The 20340-nt window shown below is 34.3% G+C and overlaps 1 protein-coding gene and 1 pseudogene across 2 annotated transcripts in view; one reads left to right on the top strand and one right to left on the bottom strand.

Annotated features, from left to right (window-relative positions):
- Nucleotides 1–10958: 10958 nt before the first annotated feature.
- On the top strand, nucleotides 10959–13439 carry LOC148303975 (uncharacterized; annotated as a pseudogene).
- A 2317-nt stretch (nucleotides 13440–15756) lies between these two features.
- Nucleotides 15757–20340, bottom strand: part of Ten-a (Teneurin-a transmembrane protein) — a 136567-nt gene continuing 131983 nt past the window's right edge. For both annotated transcript variants that reach the window (XM_088269037.1, XM_088269038.1), the window contains 5 exons: nucleotides 19879–20282; nucleotides 17899–19787; nucleotides 17637–17790; nucleotides 17191–17545; nucleotides 15757–16919 (listed from right to left, as the gene is read on the bottom strand). In XM_088269037.1, the coding sequence (XP_088125163.1) occupies nucleotides 15901–16919; nucleotides 17191–17545; nucleotides 17637–17790; nucleotides 17899–19787; nucleotides 19879–20282 (3821 nt within the window). In that variant the 3' untranslated portion in view covers nucleotides 15757–15900. The remainder of the gene's footprint in view (nucleotides 16920–17190; nucleotides 17546–17636; nucleotides 17791–17898; nucleotides 19788–19878; nucleotides 20283–20340) is intronic.

Genomic DNA, 20340 nt, shown 5'->3' with positions numbered 1-20340 from the left:
TATCCCTCTTCATCATCCGCCAGGTTGAGTTATAAAGCGCTGTACTTCAAATGTTTTATCGATTTTAGTAATTTTATTGACTTTTTTGCCATTCAGGTATTAAAAAGTGATATTCATGTTCATTTTTAGTAATACAAAGTAATGACATTCAATTGTGGAGAAACTGGTAAAGAATTAACTGGTTAAGAATGGTCATTTGAAAACAGTTGTGTCACATAGTAGAATACACATTTAACATTAGCATCTTACAAAAAAATGTCACAACTTTTGCAACAAGTAAATTATGTCTGCATTGTATAAATAATGTTTAGATTTTGAAAGGTACAACCTTGTTTTTATTACAGAGCATAACTTTGGCACAATGATGGGGCATCTATTTAGTTATCAATGATTTTAGAATGCAAATTATAGTATGTATGTACTAGTTGTTTTGTACACATGCAGATGTTTTTACACATACAACATTTTACTAAATGTTACACACGTATTCACTGAACGGTAAAATAAAAGTAATTTGACTCTAGCATTATATTTTTCTATTAGGGCGGCTATGTTTAAAAAAAAAGAAAGTTACGTTGTGAATTTGGTTAGTGGCAAATGTAATTTTTTTTCACAATAATTACAAATTATAGGACATTCATGTCCTTTTTAATTTTGTTAGATTATTATAAGTATGCGTACGTATTATTTATTTTGAGAATCATTCAATTGAAATTAAGAATAAATATATTTTTAAAAAATAATAATTTTCTAGAATCATCACGATATATTTCTAAAATATCTAATCTTAAATATTAAAAAAAAATATTTTTGAAAATAATGCATTACATTTTTTGCTAGTTAATATGGAAGTAAATAAATTTATCATATTTTTAATGCCGCTAAGATGCTGAAAGCATTTCTGGGTTATTATGGGGTGTGTTGGTTGTATTTCTTGCTGTCATTTTGGCCACCATAAGAGCATCCAGAGGATGATCTCTGTACTGGTGACTGAAACATCAGGGTAGAAGCACAATCATCACACATCATAATAACATAGGAATTTGCTGACACCTTCCAAATGTCTATTGATGTAGTATTCTATTTGTGGAAGTTGAAAGTAAAGAAATAAATTTTATAATTGTCACTTAAGAGATTATAATTGTTTTAATAATTAGAATTCTGTATTTATCCATATTTTTCCGTAAATATTGTCAACTGAACAAACATGGAAATATCCAATATGACTCTAATCCAAGCATATTGGAATTCCACTAAATGTATATGTATGTTGTTAAATTTCTAAAATTTGTTGAAATTAAAGTATTATGTGTCTATTGGAATAAAAATAAAATATATGTTAATATTTTGGGTGATTCCATAGAAACGAAGCATTGCTATAAAAAAGATACTTCCTCTCTGTTAAAACACCGTACATATATATCTTGTTAAAAATCACCCTTGGGTTAAATCCAGCGCTTGAGTACAGTCTAATAAAAATATATTGTTTATACTCATCTTATTGAAGAACAAAATGCAGTCTAAAAGTAATTTTTATTTTTATCCTAAAACAAAAACGCTGACACTCGTAATCATTTATTTATTTATGTTTATACTTCACTTTTATTAAAATAAACATTTACTAGATGTGATATTATTACCTATCTCATACCATTTTAAATAAAGTTATTTATTTAAATTCAATTACCAAATGATTGAAGTATTATAATTATGGACAAAGTATCTGCTAATTGTACTTATTTACTTTTAAAATACCCTTTTCACTGAGCAGAACAATTTTAACTGTTTTGAAAATTTTAATGCGGCATTTAGTTGAGAATATTAACCCTTCCTTTCCGGTGATGTGTAACTACACATTGCATGTAACACTTTTTTACTATAATAAAATTTATAAACACAAGAAAATAATACCCTTAGAATGTTTCGATATTAGTATAACAGATTAATTCCTACATTTAATGAAAATAATAGAAATTTTACATGGAACCAGCAACGTATATATCGCTCTAACTCTTTCCTTTGGTAAGAATTCTAGTAAAGTTTTAGTTTCAAGCAACCGTTTATTTACCAGAACTAATTTACAATACAAGAAATGTTTAGGAATCTGGAGATTGAAAGAAATGGCGTAGATAAATTTATCAAAACAAATAAAATTGTTATGCTTGTAAAGTGAATAATGTTTTTTACTTTACCCATATTATGTGACACGGAAAATAAATTGTTTTTTGTTTGAAAACAGGTCTTTTAAGTTTTTATTATGTTGACAACACCCATACATTTTCCTCAACAAAATTTAGGCGTTTGATGCTGGATGTTTTCATAAATCTACCGGCTGGATTGCACTATAGCATTTTTATATAGTTTTTCCATAATGAAAAACTGTGAATATGCAAAACCCCAAATGCAGTAACCCTATATTTGGGGTTTTACATATTCGCAAATTACATATTTGCTTTTAATATGAATTTTTCTAAACTTAATGCTTCCACATTCTTCTTTTCTGCTGCGTCTCCAAGGTTGGTCATCGTACTGAAATATCCCAAACAATCTTAACGGCTTATTATTGGACAAACGTGTATGCCTTAACCCATCGGCCTATCAGCCGCCAACCGATGGTGGTAGGTATATTTTTACATTTGCAAATCAGCCGTCGTTTAAGCCACGCCATTCGTTGTAGTTCATATTATAAAGATACTTTCGTGTGATATCTACAAATCAGTAAAGAACGCTATTTGTAATGCATTATTTCTTAAAATTTTAAAACAAATTTACTGACGACACTTGACCAAAAATGTCCCTGTAAAGATAGAATTATCCTTTTGATTGAAATATCAACTAAAATCAGTAAGAAATCAAAACTTTACATCCCAGGAGTAATGTTTTATTGAGTTATTTTTTCAAGTTTTGATGTTAATTTATCACATTTCTGATATAGACACACGATAAAATACGTGCATAATAGTTATATGTACCATATTTATTGGTGAAACAGTAAAAGTTATAATTTTACGAGATAGTTTATTTTTATAACTCGGTTGAATTTGAACGCCGTTGACGCCGCAGCCACGCGCGCGGTGTCATTGGTCGGCTGTTGGACCACGCACTAAACATCAAATGTTTAGTGCGCGGTTCTTTTTTCTGCATTAAAGATGTTTGTTCTCGTTTTATCAGGTGCAAAATATTAGCGCCCCCTTGTTTGACAACCCATATCACCTCCCCTCCGGGCGGGGCAACTTTCTTACTTGGGGGGATACATTCAATTAGTGTCTTTATATACATGTTTTGAAAAAAAAACTGATATGCGGATGGGTTAAGGACTCTTCATTTATTTGTATTATAATATTCTAGTTGCACTGTAGTGGTCGGTTTCATTTTATGAAAACTATCTCTAGCCACTTCGGTGTTTCCATTAGCTTTCAGTAAAGATGGAACCAATTGTCTTGTGATTGATTTTCTGAATAAAAAATGTAAGATTATTAATGCAAAAGTGCTTATTCTTGCAAATATAATGTTATTAATTTTTCCATATCATATGCAACTTACGCCCAAGTGTTTCTGAGCAATGAGAAAATCGGAAAAACAAGGATTTTTTTCAGTGACAAAGAAATTAAAGGATTAAAAAAATAAAACTTTTTTGCTGTTTGTTTCATTCTTATTACAATATGAGTATTTTTCCAATGAGAAATTAAATAAAATAGCAAAATACAATGTACATTTCGAGAAAATTAAATACAATTAATTTTTCCTATATTACTAATAAACTTTTTATATATGAATAGTTGATACCTTAAAGTATGAATTTCGTTACACATTTATTTTTCGATTAACATGCATTTACTAGTTAACTACGTATTAACAAAGTGCTCCAGTATAGAGCATCTAAAGCGACAATAAAGATACTTTCAATAACTCTTGATGAGCGCTTATGTCAATGATAAAATATGGGAGACGTTGAAATCCTTGGGTTCGTAAATTCTCAGAATTACTAATAAATGTACTGTTATCATTTCTACCTGGGGATCAGGTTAGTTTAGTGAACAGATTTAAAAGTTTGCAAGATTTTATATAGTTCAGTAGTGTTTAATAATTAGTGAATGGAAATATGATAAAATTTCGGACCTTGAAGAAAATTCTCGTTTTAAAATAGCAAAACCAAGTCAATCGCAATATTGGTAAGCAAGTAAAATTTAAGGAATCACATTTTCGATAATAGCTAAAAAGATATCACAATAACATTAACACACTAAGGACTGGTGTTTTTTTACACCTGCAGAGGACTGGCGACGGGATTCGATAATTATGTACATATAGTTAAGACCTTAACAAAGAGACTGGTAATATTCATATTAGTTAAAAAAAAAAAAAACTTTGAGTTTGAAATGAGGCCGGCGCAGGAGGTAAAAATACCCTTCCTGTCCTTAAGCATCAATCGACCGAACGGGTAGAAATACCTTTCCCATGCTTAGTGTGTTAAGTTGAATGAAGATTGTACAATATTTATACTTCGATTCGATCCACAGCGTTAGGATCCAGATTAACAAGAAAAGGAAGATTTTTTTTGTGTCGGCTTGTGGTCCAGTGGTTAGTGTCGCGGACTCTTGAGTCAGAGTTTCTAGGTTCGAACCCACTCTCCCTCAATTTAATACATATTTCTAATAATGAGCCTAGTATTTTTGTAAATAATAAAAACACAAATATTTCTCTTAGAAAAAAAAAATAAAAAAAAAAACTAGTTAAAACAGGAATTACATTATATTTTTGGTAATAAGCTATTGAAAATTATGTTTACATGTAATTTAGTATTGTTTTATACTCCAATGACTGGAATAATAGTATAATATAAAGTATATTTTCTCACATTTCATTAGCGACACATTAATATGGAGTAAGTCAAACATGAAAATTTGGTTATTTGAAATATTGAAACAAAGATTGAAGTAGTTGGTCAAAGATGATACAATATTTTTAATTAATGTTTTACTTAGTAAATACCACTATTTCTTAAAATCTACTGTGACACGTGTTTCGATGCATTCCGCATCATTTTCAAAATGATGTTTGAAAATGATGCGGAATGCATCGAAACATGTCACAGTAGATTTTAAGAAATAGTGGTATTTACTAGGTAAAACATTAATTAAAAATGGATAGATTTTACCACAAAGTGACTGCCGAATCAATTAATGAAATGATACAATATATTAAAGTTTGTTTTTAGAGGTTTAAGGTGCTATTTATAAAAAAAATCTTCTTCTTCTCCTAACCCTTATCTGCATCCAATGGTGCATAGGGCACTACATCGTATTGACGCAGTGTTATCTTGATTATTACTTACATGAAGGCAAGATGATCATTCCTGGGCTTCTGGGACCAGTACAGAGTTATATTAAATAAACATTAAGAATGTAAAGTGACTAATATTTATTGACACACCCCCCATTGGGTATCGAACCCGGGACCTCCAGAACGGTAGCTAAATACGCTAACCATGACACCATGGAGGCGGACAAGTTTTTTCACAGAAAAAAGCAGTCTTTATGAAGAGATATGTTCTTGTAATGGTTTGCATATAATTGCAATAATTGCACTGACAAGAATGCAGATTTATATAAAAAATATCATGCTGCGTATTGATGATAAAGAAAAGGTGACAGGTAAAGTTATGTTTAGAATGTATGAATGCTTGTTTTTTAAATAAATTTTATAACATCTGGGGAATGTTGTACTTGTACTAAACCTTAGAATCACAACAGTATTTAAATTATAAGCTTAATAATAAAAATGAAAATGGTATTTTCTGGCGTTTCTCATGTGTGTGATTATAATCCTGGATTCGGATCTCACATACTAATATAAGAGTTTCTGCTTAATAAAAAGCTTCTTTACATCTCACCAATAGATGTCTCTAGTGAAGTTCTAGTGATTCATGAACAAGGTTTCTAAATTGGTTCATATATATAGAACTTCCAAGAATTTGAGTAGTGTGGTTGTCAATAATGGGTAGAATTGGTGAATGTTACACGTGTGTAAAGTGATCACTTAAACCAGCCTATGACGGTCGTAAGCCCCGTAAATGCTCAGACTTCCATATTCTTCTTCATCTTTGATGAGATGTCAAAAAATAGTATTTAAGAGCATTTTTGACACTCAACACATAGGTGAAGAATACGGAAGTCTGGGTATTTACAGGGCATACGACCATCATAGGCTTAGTTAAGTGATCACTTTACACACGTTTTACATTCACCGATTCTACCCATGATGGACAACCACACTACTCAAATTTTTGGAACTCTTAGATATATTGATCAAACTTGTGACACAGGATGAAGTGAGTTCACAACAGCCATGAAATGGGAAAGCTTTTATTAAGCGGAGAGTTTTTCTAATCCATCACGCTCGGCTACAGTTCTGGAGTTCAATTCCCAAGGGGGGGTCAAATAAATATAAGTGATTTTTTCACTATAATATTTATTCAATATTACCCTGGACTGATTTATTCAATATTCCGTGTTCCGTGTCTGTCTGCTGTGCTGGTCGGAGTTGTGGGCGTCTGTGTACTGGCCAACGTCGAGTCGGAATCGGATCTATCTGACTAATTGAACTAAATACTAATCCCTTTCACTGCCTACACCGGGGTACTTCTAGAAAATTTGGTGATGGACTTACAATCTTATATTTATTTAGATTGGCAGTGACAGGTATATTGAAAGCTTCTAAATGTAAATTCACAGTAAAATCGGGATACAATTTACAATCAATTTCGCAACTTAGTCAAAAAAAATTGCTTAGCAAGAGCAGATCTGTCAGGAAGCCTAGATGCTTCTGTATCAGATCTGGGCATGCGGTAGGACAGCTTTAAAATTACCCTGGACTGGTACTTGAAGCGGAGGGCTGGTCATCTTTTCTTCACGTGTGAACGATCAAGATAACACTGTGTTTATATGATGCAGTGCCCTATGCACCATTAGGGTGTGGATAAGGGTTTGATGATACGACTTTCTAATCCAGATTTGTGAACAAGTATTTGGACACACTGAGTACACTAATCATAACCTTTCGCTTCTCACCTCTCAGTTGAAGTATATTCTTTTACAAAATGGAATAAATAATGTTGAAGTATGTTTGAAAATGAAATAATAATAATAACAAATAAGAAAAAAAATGGGGACCCATTTGGACGCACCATATAAACCAAAATATCATCGTCTTTAGTTTCCAGCAATGATATTTTAGCTTGGCACTAAAGTTTCAATCTGATCAACTATTATGTCTTGTACGTTTTCTCGATGACCTCCCGGCACGACTCTGCGCCTGGAACACTCCCCGACATTCCGCCGTGTGCCATTCGAAATTGATATTATTGGTAAACGTCTTTCGGCAAATTTTGCAAGCATGTTTTTTCATTGTCTTCAATTGTTTGCGTTTCCTGCTGTGCATCAAATACTCCAGTCTGAGTTCTTCCTTGGTCGTAAATACTTCCCCACAATGTTTGCACGTGAATCCCCAATTACATTCGACATTGTCTTTGGCCAAATGTTCAGTTTCATTGACATTAAAAAGTGGTTTTAGTAAATCCATTGGTTCACTGTTATCTGCATTGAAACTATCGGGATAATCTATCTCTTTATCTTTCATATTATTAATCAATATTGTTTTCTGTATTCCGACACGCCTAATGCTATTCAATGATGAACAAGGTCTAATTGTGATTTTATCACCATTATTATTATCGGGGTTAATATCACACTGCTTGTTATTTAACGGCTGACAAGCTTCAAATATAATTTTGTCATCATCGATATCACACTTCTTTTTATTTAACGGCTGACAAGCTTCAAATATAATTTTGTCATCATCGATATCACACTTCTTGTTATTTAACGGCTGACAAGCTTCAAATATAATTTTGTCATCATCGATATCACACTTCTTGTTATTTAACGGCTGACAAGCTTCAAATATAATTTTGTCATCATCGATATCACACTTCTTGTTATTTAACGGCTGACAAGCTTCAAATATAATTTTGTCATCATCGATATCACACTTCTTGTTATTTAACGGCTGACAAGCTTCAAAAATAATTTTGTCATCATCGATATCACACTTCTTGTTATTTAACGGCTGACAAGTTTCAAATAAAATTTTGTCATCATCGATATCACACTGCTTGTTATTTAACGGCTGACAAGCTTCAAATATAATTTTGTCATCATCGATATCACACTTCTTGTTATTTAACGGCTGACAAGCTTCAAATATAATTTTGTCATCATCGATATCACACTTCTTGTTATTTAATGGCTGACAAGCTTCAAATATAATTTTGTCATCATCGATATCACACTTCTTGTTATTTAACGGCTGAAAAGCTTCAAATATAATTTTGTCATCATCGATATCACACTTCTTGTTATTTAACGGCTGACAAGCTTCAAAAATAATTTTGTCATCATCAGTAACACACTCTTTGTTATTTAATGGCTGACAAGCCTCAAATACAATTTTGTCATCATCGGTATTATACTTCTTGTTATTTAATGGCTGACAAGGTTCAAATATAATTTGGTCATCATCGTTATCAGACTTCCTGCTGTTTAATGGAGGACAAGCTTCAAATACAATTTCATCACTATCATCAGTAGATTTATCATCACACACATATTCAAGGGAGTTCATATGATTTTGATCTACATCATCATCAGACTCTGAAATATTTAAATCTATACACAATATACCATCATTATTATCAGTCTTATTGGAAAACAGCAACGAATTTTCTTTATTTTTGTTTTTTGAAACATTATTTTTAGAAGAGTCTTTTTGATCTTGCTGTGTTGAGTCATCATCAGATTCGGATATGTTTAAATCTATACACATTATTTTATTAACAGTCTTATTGGAGCGGAGTATTGAATCTTCTTTTACACGTTCCGGAGCTCCAGTATTAAAAACTTTAATTTTAGGCGAGCCTTTTTGATCTTGCTGTGTTGGATCATCATCAAACTCGGAAATGCTCAAATCTATACAAGTTAAACTATCAACATTATTTTTAGGATTGAGCAGTGAGTCTTTTTTTACTTTATCATTTATGGAAACATTATTTTTTAAACCTACACCTTTACTGAATTTTTGTTTGCTTGCTTCTTCATCTTCGCAGTCAATAACGAAGGAACTGCTTAGTGTTTTTTCTTTACATGGTGTATTAAGAAACTCGTTTCTAGGTTTAAATAAACTGATAGAACCAAATAAAGGTTTTTTACCACAACTCCTGGGCTGATCCATTTGCAATCGACCCCAGTAAACACCTTTTTATTTTTGACATTTGAATTTTACATACTTCCGTTTGTTTATCTCTATCTACACACGTTGTATCTATGGAATTTCCTTGGGTGTGTTCATTTACTATGAATGATCGCCAAACAATCTACCGACGATTGCCCTAGAAAATCTGCAAACCCTAGCAAAGTGGTTTGCAGATTTTTTAGCAAACTACCGTCGCTATGTATCTTACGCATTTTAAACCGAATCAACGTACATTTTTAAAATGGCCATTAGTTAAGTATGCCGAGTTATTTGGCCAGAAATTATTAATACTTAATTGTAAGAGAAAAAAATATTTTTTCTATTCTTATGGTGCTTTTTCATTGGTCGGTTTAAGATTACGTCATTATAAAATACCCAAGGCCTACTAGAGACATCAACATAAACAATCGCGGCCATTTGTAAACACTGGACCACAGACTAACTATTTCACTGGACGCACCGACGCACTCCGCTTGGCTCGAACTACAAATTTTGTAACACCGATTTGATCACGTGACATTTCAAAAACCCTTGTGCGCCCAGGCCTGTCTCTAGTCGGCCTTGAAAATACCTCTAATCCATTAAAGTTTACACAATATGTCAAAATGCATTAAAGTTTACATTATATATCAAAATGACGCACGCATAATGTTTTTTGCTAATTAAAAAGTATGTATTACAATAATGGATTGAAAAACAATAAACTTGGCACGATCAGGTAAGCCAAATACTTGAAAGCTGTCAGGTTAGGAGTCGAAACAATCGGCGGGTATGTATAAGGAGATGCATGAACGTGGAAGAGGCGAAGAATGTTTGCAAAGACAGAGTGGTGAGGCATTCTATTATCTCTCCTATCCCTGCGGGGAAGCGGCGTGATGGTTAGTTAGTCAAAACAATAATAAAAAAAATATTTCCTCTCTTTACTAAAAAAAACAATCGTAACACGAAATCCTGAGTGCACCTGAAAAAAAAGTAAAACAACTAAAATAAATTTGTTTTTCTTACGCTGGTTTATTTTTTTTGTAACAAAATTAACGAATAGAATTAATCAATTTAAAAATGGAAGTTTGGGATAATCGTCTATTGATTGTCCAACAATAATTTTATGTAAAAGAACGTTACCTAAAAATACACAGACAATACCTATTTGAGGTAGGTACTTTTGAGTGATAAAAAGATTTAAAAAAAAACTTGTATGACATAATATAAAAACAGGTTTTTCTTCTTCTAACTTTTGAATTTAATCACTCGTAAACGAGTGGAGGCTTGATAAAAAATTATTTAAAAACAAAGAATTTGTGGTAATTTGCTAGAAATTATCTAATTATCGCAATTTATGACTTTGAGAAAGCAAAAGGAATTTTGTTTTAGCTATACTAATAATAAGTTAAGTAATACAGCAACCTTATTTTAATATAATATTGTGGGTAATTTGAGATTGACGATATTTTTCTTCCATTTATTTATTATTATCTGCAGGGGTAGGTGGAGAGAATGGAACGCCGTTCTTACCTATATAAAGGTTGATTTTTTAGTAGCTATGGGGTTGGAGATTCAGGTACGTGGTCAGGCAACGGTAGGAAGAGAGTTGAGCAGGGGCCTCCCTCAGGGGTCCGTCCTGAGGCCAATTCTCTTCAATATCTATACGCATGATCCTCAGACCCTCAGCTTTATTGCAATACGCGGATGACTTCTTCCTTTATATGTCTGGTCGAGACGTTAAGACTTTGGAAACTGTTTTAAATACTAGTATGAGAAACATAAGGAATTGGTTAGTGGAACACGGCCTGGAACTATCAGCGAACAAAAGTAATGCTATAGTTTTTTGCAGACAGCGAAAAATCCCAGCCCTAAAAATTCAGCACGGAGATGATGCAGTCCCAACTGTCACACAAATTAAGTTCTTAGGTGTAATAATGGACTATCATCTTACATGGAACTCATACACAAATCACATAGTAAACAAGTGCCAAGCTGGATTGAACACGTTGAGAGCAGTCTCAAGAGTGTGGTGGGGAAGCCATCTGTTCACTCAGAGACTGTTCTACACTGCGTATATCCGCAGCCATCTCGACTATGCGTCAGTGATTCTGGAACCCTGTTTGAAAAAAAATCTTCAGAGACTTGACCGGATACAGTCACAGAGCCTGAGATTGATTGTCGGAGCGATGAAGTCCTCTCCAATTAACGCCTTACAAGTGGAGGCCTCTGATCCCCCCATCGGAATGAGAAGACAATACTTGGCAGATAAATTTCTCTTAAAATGTTCAATTAAAAAAGGTAATCACCTCTTTAAAAAATATAAAATCTCTCCCAATATGTGAATCTCTCCTCTTTTTGGAGAAACAAAAAACCCCCATCATTAGTTAACAGTTTTAAAATCTACACTACCTTTAAAAATAATATAAACACTAAAGACCTTATTCCCCTTTATCGCTATCCTTTCAGTGCCTATATATTTTCCCCAGGTGTTTTACTCTCGTTCGGAGTTCAGAGCCACCTCCAACCCAATAGAAATTTCCACCAAATCCGGGCTTCCAAGTGGACAGGTTGGAAAATCATCTTCACTGATGGATCTCGGTCGGACTCGTCAGCCCACACGGGAGCGGCCTTTTATTGCGAATACAATAAATTTAAAAAATTATTTAAGCTTCACCGGGAAGCATCGATATTTACTGCGGAAAATATCGCTATTAGAGAGGCTGTAAAATATGCGTTTAATTCACAAGAGAACAAGTTCCTAATTCTGTCAGATTCTCTGAGTGTCCTACAGAAGTTGAAGTCTCCTCCTTTCCCATACCCCGAATATGAATGCTGCATCGAGACTCGATTTCTCTTACTACGAGCGGCCTCGTTGAATAAATTACTATTGCCTGGATTCCGAGCCACTGCGGCATAGAAGGAAATGAGAAAGTGGATTTCCTGGCAAAGGAGGCCGTCCTTAGCGGGGGCCCAGAATATGTGAATGAACTCAGCATCGATGTCCTCCTCGTTATTGTAAAGAAAAGACTTTTTCACTCATGGCAGGAATATTGGGATACCTCTGCCCAAATAAAGGGTAAATATCTGTATTATATATCTCCTTTAGTAACGGAGAAACCCAGGTTCTCCCGGATAACTCTAAGCAAGTTCGAGATAACATCTTTATGCAGAATGCGACTAAGCCACTGCTGTTGCAGTGCTCACTTGTTTAGAATACATGTCCGGGATACTGCCATGTGTGAATGTCGTCTTGAAGAGGAGGATCTAGATCACATGTTCTTTGGGTGCCCGTTGAATGACGGCTACCCGAGCTTCCTTTCAGACCTCTCCAGCATAAACGTTCCATTTCCCACCACATCTTAACCTTATTAACCTCCCCTAACAAACTTGTTTATAAAATAATTTGTAAATATCTTAAAATTAATTGTATAAATTTGTAAAGGTGTATGATAACTCACTAAAATAACTCACTAAACAAACTAACATTACTAATAAAACTAACCCCACTAACAGGAATACTAACACTTGTAAGTCAAATGTAAAAAGTGTAAATGAAAAATAACTCGACACTGGCTATAACACCCAAGATGAGTGAAAAACCATGAAAAAGAAGAAGAAGAAGAAGAAGTAGCTATCGGAATTTAAAAAAAACGCATAAAATTCAGAGAAATGCATGAAATCTTTATATGAATCAATAGTACGGTCTATATAATGTAATGTTTGAAGATTATTTCATTCAAATGTTGACCGCGGCTGCGCCTCAAATGGTCCATCCGCTTAGTCCAATTTTGGCATACACTTTCCAAATTTTCTGCCGGTATCTCTGGGAATTTGATCGACCCACTGAAGCGGCTATTCGGGCTAAATTGTAACTAAATTTTGCACCAAATTTATATTGTTGGACATACCGACATATAGAACTACCAATGCATCCAGAAAAAGTTACTGTTTGGTGCGGATTGTGGGCTGGTGGCATCATTGGACCGTACTTCTTCAAAGATGATGCTAATCGCAATGTAACTGTGAATGGTGAGCGCTACCGTGAAATGATATCCAACTTTTTTTTGCCCAAAATGGAAGAATTGACTTGCATGACATGTGGTTTCAACAAAACGGTGCCACATGCCACAAGCGGATGGACCATTTGAGGCGCAGCCGCGGTCAAAATTTGAATGAAATAATCTTCAAACATTAAACTATATGGACCGTATTATCGATTCAAATAAAGATTTCATGCATTTCTCTGAATTTGCTGTTTTTTTTTTTTAATTTCCGATAGCCACTAAAAAATCACCCTTTAGTATTAGTTTCTTTTGTATGTCTGGTCATACATGTTCCCTGGTTGCATACACTTGACATGACTTAATTTCAGGATCTGGTTGGTCCAGTTCTTTTTTGACCATGCTCATCGCCCTACTCCTCCACACACACATGCTGATTATACATTTTTAACCATTCTCAGGATCTTATTTGGAATGGAGACAACCCAGAAGCCTTTGCCCGGACGCCCTTACATCCATTAAAAGTTACTGTTTGGTGTGCTTTATGGGCAGGTGGAATTATTGGCCCATATTTTTTTAAATGCCAGAATGTTAGTCAATGGAGAGCGTTACAGAACCATGATAAGTGACTTCTTCGTACCTCAGTTGAATGGAAATTAAAAAATATGTATATATATATATATTTTTATATACATATGTGCGTGTGCGTTTTTTATTTTATTGAATTCATAGTTTTGTTGAGCTGGAAAGAGAAACGCAAAATAAAAACAAATGTTTATTTATATAAAACAAATTTATTTTGTTAATATATATATATTTAAAACACTTACATATAATACTCTCTATTATAGTTAAGTTATGGTGACAATCAATTGGACAGCTTAGACCAAACCTAAATACACTTATCATAACTGGATGGACAGAAAGTGTACAGAAAGGTTTATAAAAAAATCAGGAGCGTTTCATAAACACAATATTTAAAAAAAAAAGTTACAGTAAAGTTTTTTCAATTTCCATTGAACAATAAATGAAAAATGTTTAGGTAGGTAATAATTTGTGAAAGGGGGGAATTTAATTTTACAATTTTACGATAATTATGAATACGTAACGTATCTGTTCAACAACACATAATATGATAGTGATTAATGTAAATACAACACATCGATACTTGACATAAAACAATGATCAACACAGTTTTATCTATTTAATGTAGTGGGCAAAGTATATTTCCCATTCACATCAAATACTGTTTCTAACAAATAATTGATGCGATAAATATTGTTCCTAAAGCTAAATGTGTTTATAAAAAAAATAACAATTATTCACATTAAGCTTGCTTTGGTTACAAATATATATACAATTAAAGAAAATATTTCGATAGACAACAATTTAAATTAAAATAATCTACAAATAATACATTGGGCTCCATCTTGGATCGTAATGGAATATAAGAGTTTAGCGATCTCTCTCGAGGAATGCTCCGATGCTAGTTTATGTTACCAGATCTTGCTTTGTCCCTACACTAAGTACTTACTATTATATTGGGCACACTCATTTCCTGCTATATGGTTTTATTCGTATTATATTCATATTATGGACACTGTTAAAGCATTGGCAGATAGTTAATATCGATAAATAAAATTCGTACGCATAATCATTTATATTTTACACAAATCAGTCCATTTATTAATTTATATTAATTCTTTTCTGAAAATGCTATCTACACGAGTTTCAACTCTTACACATATGTTTATACATTTCAGTGGCTTTCCCCAAATATAGTACAAATAATATACATTTTTATACACACGCACTGTAAATATTTTCTGAATCTAATGAAATAAAATAAATCCTTTACTTTCCATACTTTTCAGGTAAGTAAATATCTATTTTATGAGACACCAAATAATTCAGAAGTTTATCTTTTTTACTTCGATAAACATACATTTTAATATATTTCTCATTAAAAAACGTTGTAGGGTAAAAACCTCTCTTTTATCCGAGATTGGTCCCTATCCTCAACTTATAGTTACATATATGTATTCACAATAGCATTTTGACTCTGAATAATAATTTAAGTACACATATTCCCAATTTTTTGTTTTACAAGTGAAAAATACAATACATACACACCGCCTGTGAATTTTTATTGAAAAATTGACTTTTTCTTAAATTCATTTAGGATTTTTTAATAATACATATATTCCTATCTATTTAAATTAGTATGCATACAACAAAAGGTTAACTTAACACGGAGAAAGCCACTGATATAATACTTTGATAATTCCAAAGTAAAAATTTAATATATAACTATAACTCCATCACAAAATGTTCATATTTACAAAGTAAAAACAATAGAATAATAATAAATTTACATATATTAAACTCACTATATATATGTATATAATTTTAATTAATCACAAGGATATCATTCACACACATTCACTCATTCTTACATAATTTTGGCATCTTGAATACACAAATATACTTTGGTTTCCTTCATATTCAATTAAAAAAGTGGTTTTGTTTCAAAAATAATTTTTAAATCAAGTCTTTTGATAAACCATGATAAATAAATTCGTCATCTCATTGAAATTAGAATTTCCGACTAGCAGTTAGGGTGCCTGTATCCCCATACCTTATAGCACTGAATTTTTTCCCTATCCCTAGTTTGTCTTTTCCTTCGTTTCCTCTTTGATTGGTCGGTTTGTTTCTTTATAAATCGAATATTGAAAGGATCTTCGGCTAGTTCGGGGTAAGTTTGTATGTCGTGAACGTATTCTCCTTCGTATTTTGTGGCAAATCCTTGTTTTTGTATTTCCTCCATTTCCTGAGCAGACCATTCGACGCTGCCAGTGAACCCGTTGCGAACTATTTCTTTTTCCCTGTGCCAGGCTTTTCGTACTGCTGCCAGTCTCGCGTGGTGTAGCAAGCGCTGCTTTTCTTTCTCCGCTGTCGTTCCGTAGCGCAAGTTTATAACAGCGTTGGCTCCGTGTATTTTAACATCCAGGTAGTTATTTCCACTGCCATTCTCTTTCGGGATATCATGGAATGTCGAGTTTACTTGGCCTTGCATACGTTTCAGTTGTTGCTTATCTTCGTTTGCTCTCCAGTTTTCTTCTTTAACAAAATAAAACGCATCCTGCTGCGCGCTGTGAACGACAAATGTGAACGGAAGCATATGAGATCGATTGAATACCGAAGTGTACACGTCTCTGTATATGGGATTGGCTGCGGGAACGCTCGAGACGATGGCTTGGCCCTGCGGCGTTCGTGAAACGAGAATTCCTTTGCCAAATGGAGGGTCGGACGCAGCACCTATTTTCTTGGGAGCCAAATCCATGACATCTGTTTTGAGCGCTGATCGAGGAGGTGAAGATAGTGATTTGGCATCGGACATTTTTCTGAGCGACAGGAATGAAATAAATCCTGACTCTACATTTACCGCGGGAGAATTCGACATTAGGGACGGAACTTGCAGAGTCCAAGATTCCTTAGGATTTCCCCAGATTGTTGGAGGTCTTGAAATTGGCGGAAGAACAGATCCGCCCGGCAGTTCTTGTGGAAATAGTTGAGGAGCGAGACTTTTCAGATTGTATCCAAGCCGTGCCAGCCAACTCAAGTGATCTGAAAAAAAAACAAATAAATTATTCAATTGTTTCATTTGGATAATTAGTTTTTATTTTATTTTATTGTTGTCACAAAGTTAACGATGTAGGGCACTCAAAGTTGCTTAGGTTAACCATATAAAAATAAATTATTATTCTATTATTAATGGTCCTTAAAAGTATCCGAAAGAAAACGTTTGATAACTTTTCAATTTATAAAATTTAATGTTTAAAAAAATATATATACTAATAGGTTAAGATTGTGATACTTGAATGAAATAAGAATGTACCTGTGGGTTTTTCTCTAGCTTGTTTCAGGTTGATTGGATCATTACCATTGAATCTATAGAGATTGAGATGGGTGGGGTTTGCGACTCTTTGAATAATGTTTTCCCAAAGGGGAGACATCCATTGACCTATCAATGGGTCGTAAACTTTTCCATTGGGCATGTGGACTAAAGATGTCACTTGATCCAATAATCCTCCGCAAAAGTCTACTGGCAAATAAATATAAGGATTCGAATCGTAAACTATATGTCCATAAGGAGAGCGCATTATTTCTCTTATTCCTTCTCCATACTGATTGAATATCATGATTGGGGTTCCGCATTGGTCAGTTGCTATGTAATATTTATGGCGATACACCTAAAACAGAAGAGAAATATAAGAAAATGAAATCAGAATTAAGTCATGAAAAGTGGTGGTACCATGTTGGTTTTGAGGTGTTTTTATTTACCTGTGCATATATCAAATGACCTCTATCATCATATAAGAGTGTCATTAATTTTCCATCCCTCGGAGAGTATATTTGGCCAACCTCGTGAGGACGATCCTGGTTTGTGTAGAAGAATTGTGTTACATTTCCAAAGTTATCTTTCCTTGATGCCAATCTAAAAATTAATTCAGCGATTCATTAGTAAATAGCTAAATGTTACGAGTCATATGCACTAACGGAAACATTTATATAAGTTATGGAAGTTTGTACTATTTTTTATTACCTGTCTAAATGGTCATAGTAATAGCGAACGTCAAAACGGCCCTTTTTAGTGGCTCTAACTAAAAGTCCTTTTGCATTATATTGGAAACGTTCTTCTCTCGCATTCTGCGTCACCAGGCCACGGTTGTCGTAGCGATATTGTCCTTCGCCAAATTTAACAATACGATCCATCGCATTATATTCCATAGGTATTGTATTTCCTCGATAAGTAAGCGACAGCATATTGCCATTATCGTCATATCTGAAACCCCAAGGTTCTTGCGCCTCGACACCGGATAATTGACCATCACAGTCCCACGTATAATTCTTGACATTCGTGTATGTATTTACTCCGACATTTCTTGTGTAAGTTCTTGTTTGCGATATACGTCCGTGAGAGTCGTGGAAAAATTCCATTCTGAACACTTCCATCCTGTGAATTGTAACTGTGATTTGTTTTTCTAAAAATCTATCATCAATGGTACGTGAAAATATAGCTGTCCCGTCGAAAACTGTAGTTTCATTGAATTTAGGTTTCATTATTTTGAATTGGCTTATTAAGTCCGGTGCACCTGTTTTGCTACTATAGGCGAGATTATGTGTAGGAAGTGTTTGACCTCCGATGCGGCCTTGAACCGAGATCAATCTATAATTTGTATCATATTCATAAGAGAATTTGGCATTGCTAAGACCTGTTTTTGCACCATAGTCTATTCTTTCTTCAACGAGTAAACCTCCCAAATATTGATAGTCCCATCGGTAATCCATATCTTTTTCTGTGTGAAGTACTTCACTAGGCATTCCGGAAGATTTAGAGTAAGAGATCTCGGTTCTACCATCTCCGTGAACAATTTCAGCTAACCGTCCTGATCCGTGGTAGCGGTACACAATACGGGCCCCGTCTCCCGGGTAAACAGTCTGCAAGAGAGCACCAGCGTGGGAATAGTGCTGCAAGTACGAGCGAGACGAGCCCGGAGGGGTGTAGGTTACTCGCAAGAAGCCCAGAGATGGTTGAATGCTGAAGGAATGTTTTGTACCGCTAGGTAGAGTGACATGTCTGAGGCCACCTTCCTCATCATAGAGTAACGAAAATCGTCTTTGACTCGCAAGGGTGATTTTAGAGATAAGATTCCAGTCATTATATGAAATTGTTTTGGTACCGTCTTGCGCACTCGTTATTTCGGAGAGCAATCCGTGACGATCATAAGTATACTTTTCTTCGGAACTTCCCCAATTCCATCCATCCATTCTGTTGAACCTGTCGTAGGAGATATTCAGCGGAGCTGCATCATTGTACGGTACAAACGATTGAGGTAATCCCGCCGGGTCGAATGTGATAATCAGTATCGGTTGGTGGTCTCGGTCATAAAACGTTTCTTTACTGGTGAATTGGTCAAATTCTATCCCGAGGACTTTTGATCCATTCACCCAAATTTCACGATTGAGAGTTTGTTGCGGGTTTCTCACATCGCCAACCAAGCTGTAGCCCGAGGTCATACTATTAACCAAGTTATCGCCAAATGTCGTAGTTTGATGAGACCACATTCGCAACATTTCCGCTTCTACGGGAAGAGCCGCTTCGAGGAGGGGATGTTTAGCAATAGCGGCACTCTCCAACTTCCCGCCCCAAGGGGTGGTAACGGAGAGAGTCTCATTCGCATAAATGTAAGCTTCCGTGTTTTCCTCTTCATTTTTGATAATGAGTGTTTTGGAATTCTGACCTTGCATCAAAAGTTCGCTATTGTGTTGTTTTTCATTGACCGTAATTGCTTTGACGGGATTTGAGACATCTACGACCAAACCCCGTGTTTTGCTTAATCCTGAAGCAATATTGATAATCTCTCCTGTTGGAACTATGAGGGATGTGACACGGCCCAAATCATCATATTGATACATGAACGTTTCACCACCCTGAAAAAAGCAAGAAATTAGTATTTTGAAGTTATTACAAACTTTTTGTAATTTTTTAAAACATCCGTGGTAACTTTAAGAATACACTTACCCCAGATTTACTGTTCAATAATCCGGTGTTACTGTCATAATCCAATTCAATTTCAGATCTCCCCTTTTCAGTCAACTTTGTTAGGAAACCTACACCAGACATTTTCAACTCAGATTTATGGTCCTGTGTATTTTCGATAGAGCTCACTAAATTACTGTAATCTCTGAGGAATTGAATTTTGTTTCCAGAAGCATCTGTTACGGTAGAGAGTTTACCAAAGCTCGTGTTTTTAGAATAAAGGAAAGAATATCTGGTTTTGGCAGATGCTAAATCTTTGGTAGCAACATGCTGTCCATATCTGTTGAAGACATATATTTCGGATGTTGGCGGGTAAGGAATGTGAAATTCTCCGCTTTCATCGTGATTTGGCAGGTAATGTTTCAATGCCAAAATATGTAGCGATCCTAAAAATAAACAAGTAAGTTATAAATTACAATTTTTGGCAAAAAGGAATCAACAATA

This window comes from Brachycentrus maculatus, unplaced genomic scaffold (genome assembly GCF_059751285.1).
Source record: "Brachycentrus maculatus isolate JH-2025_06_01 unplaced genomic scaffold, ASM5975128v1 h1tg000336l, whole genome shotgun sequence".
Taxonomy (NCBI): Eukaryota; Metazoa; Arthropoda; class Insecta; order Trichoptera; family Brachycentridae; genus Brachycentrus; species Brachycentrus maculatus.
The sequence above is the reverse complement of the archived record's forward strand: the minus strand, read 5'-3'. Positions and strand labels throughout refer to the sequence as shown.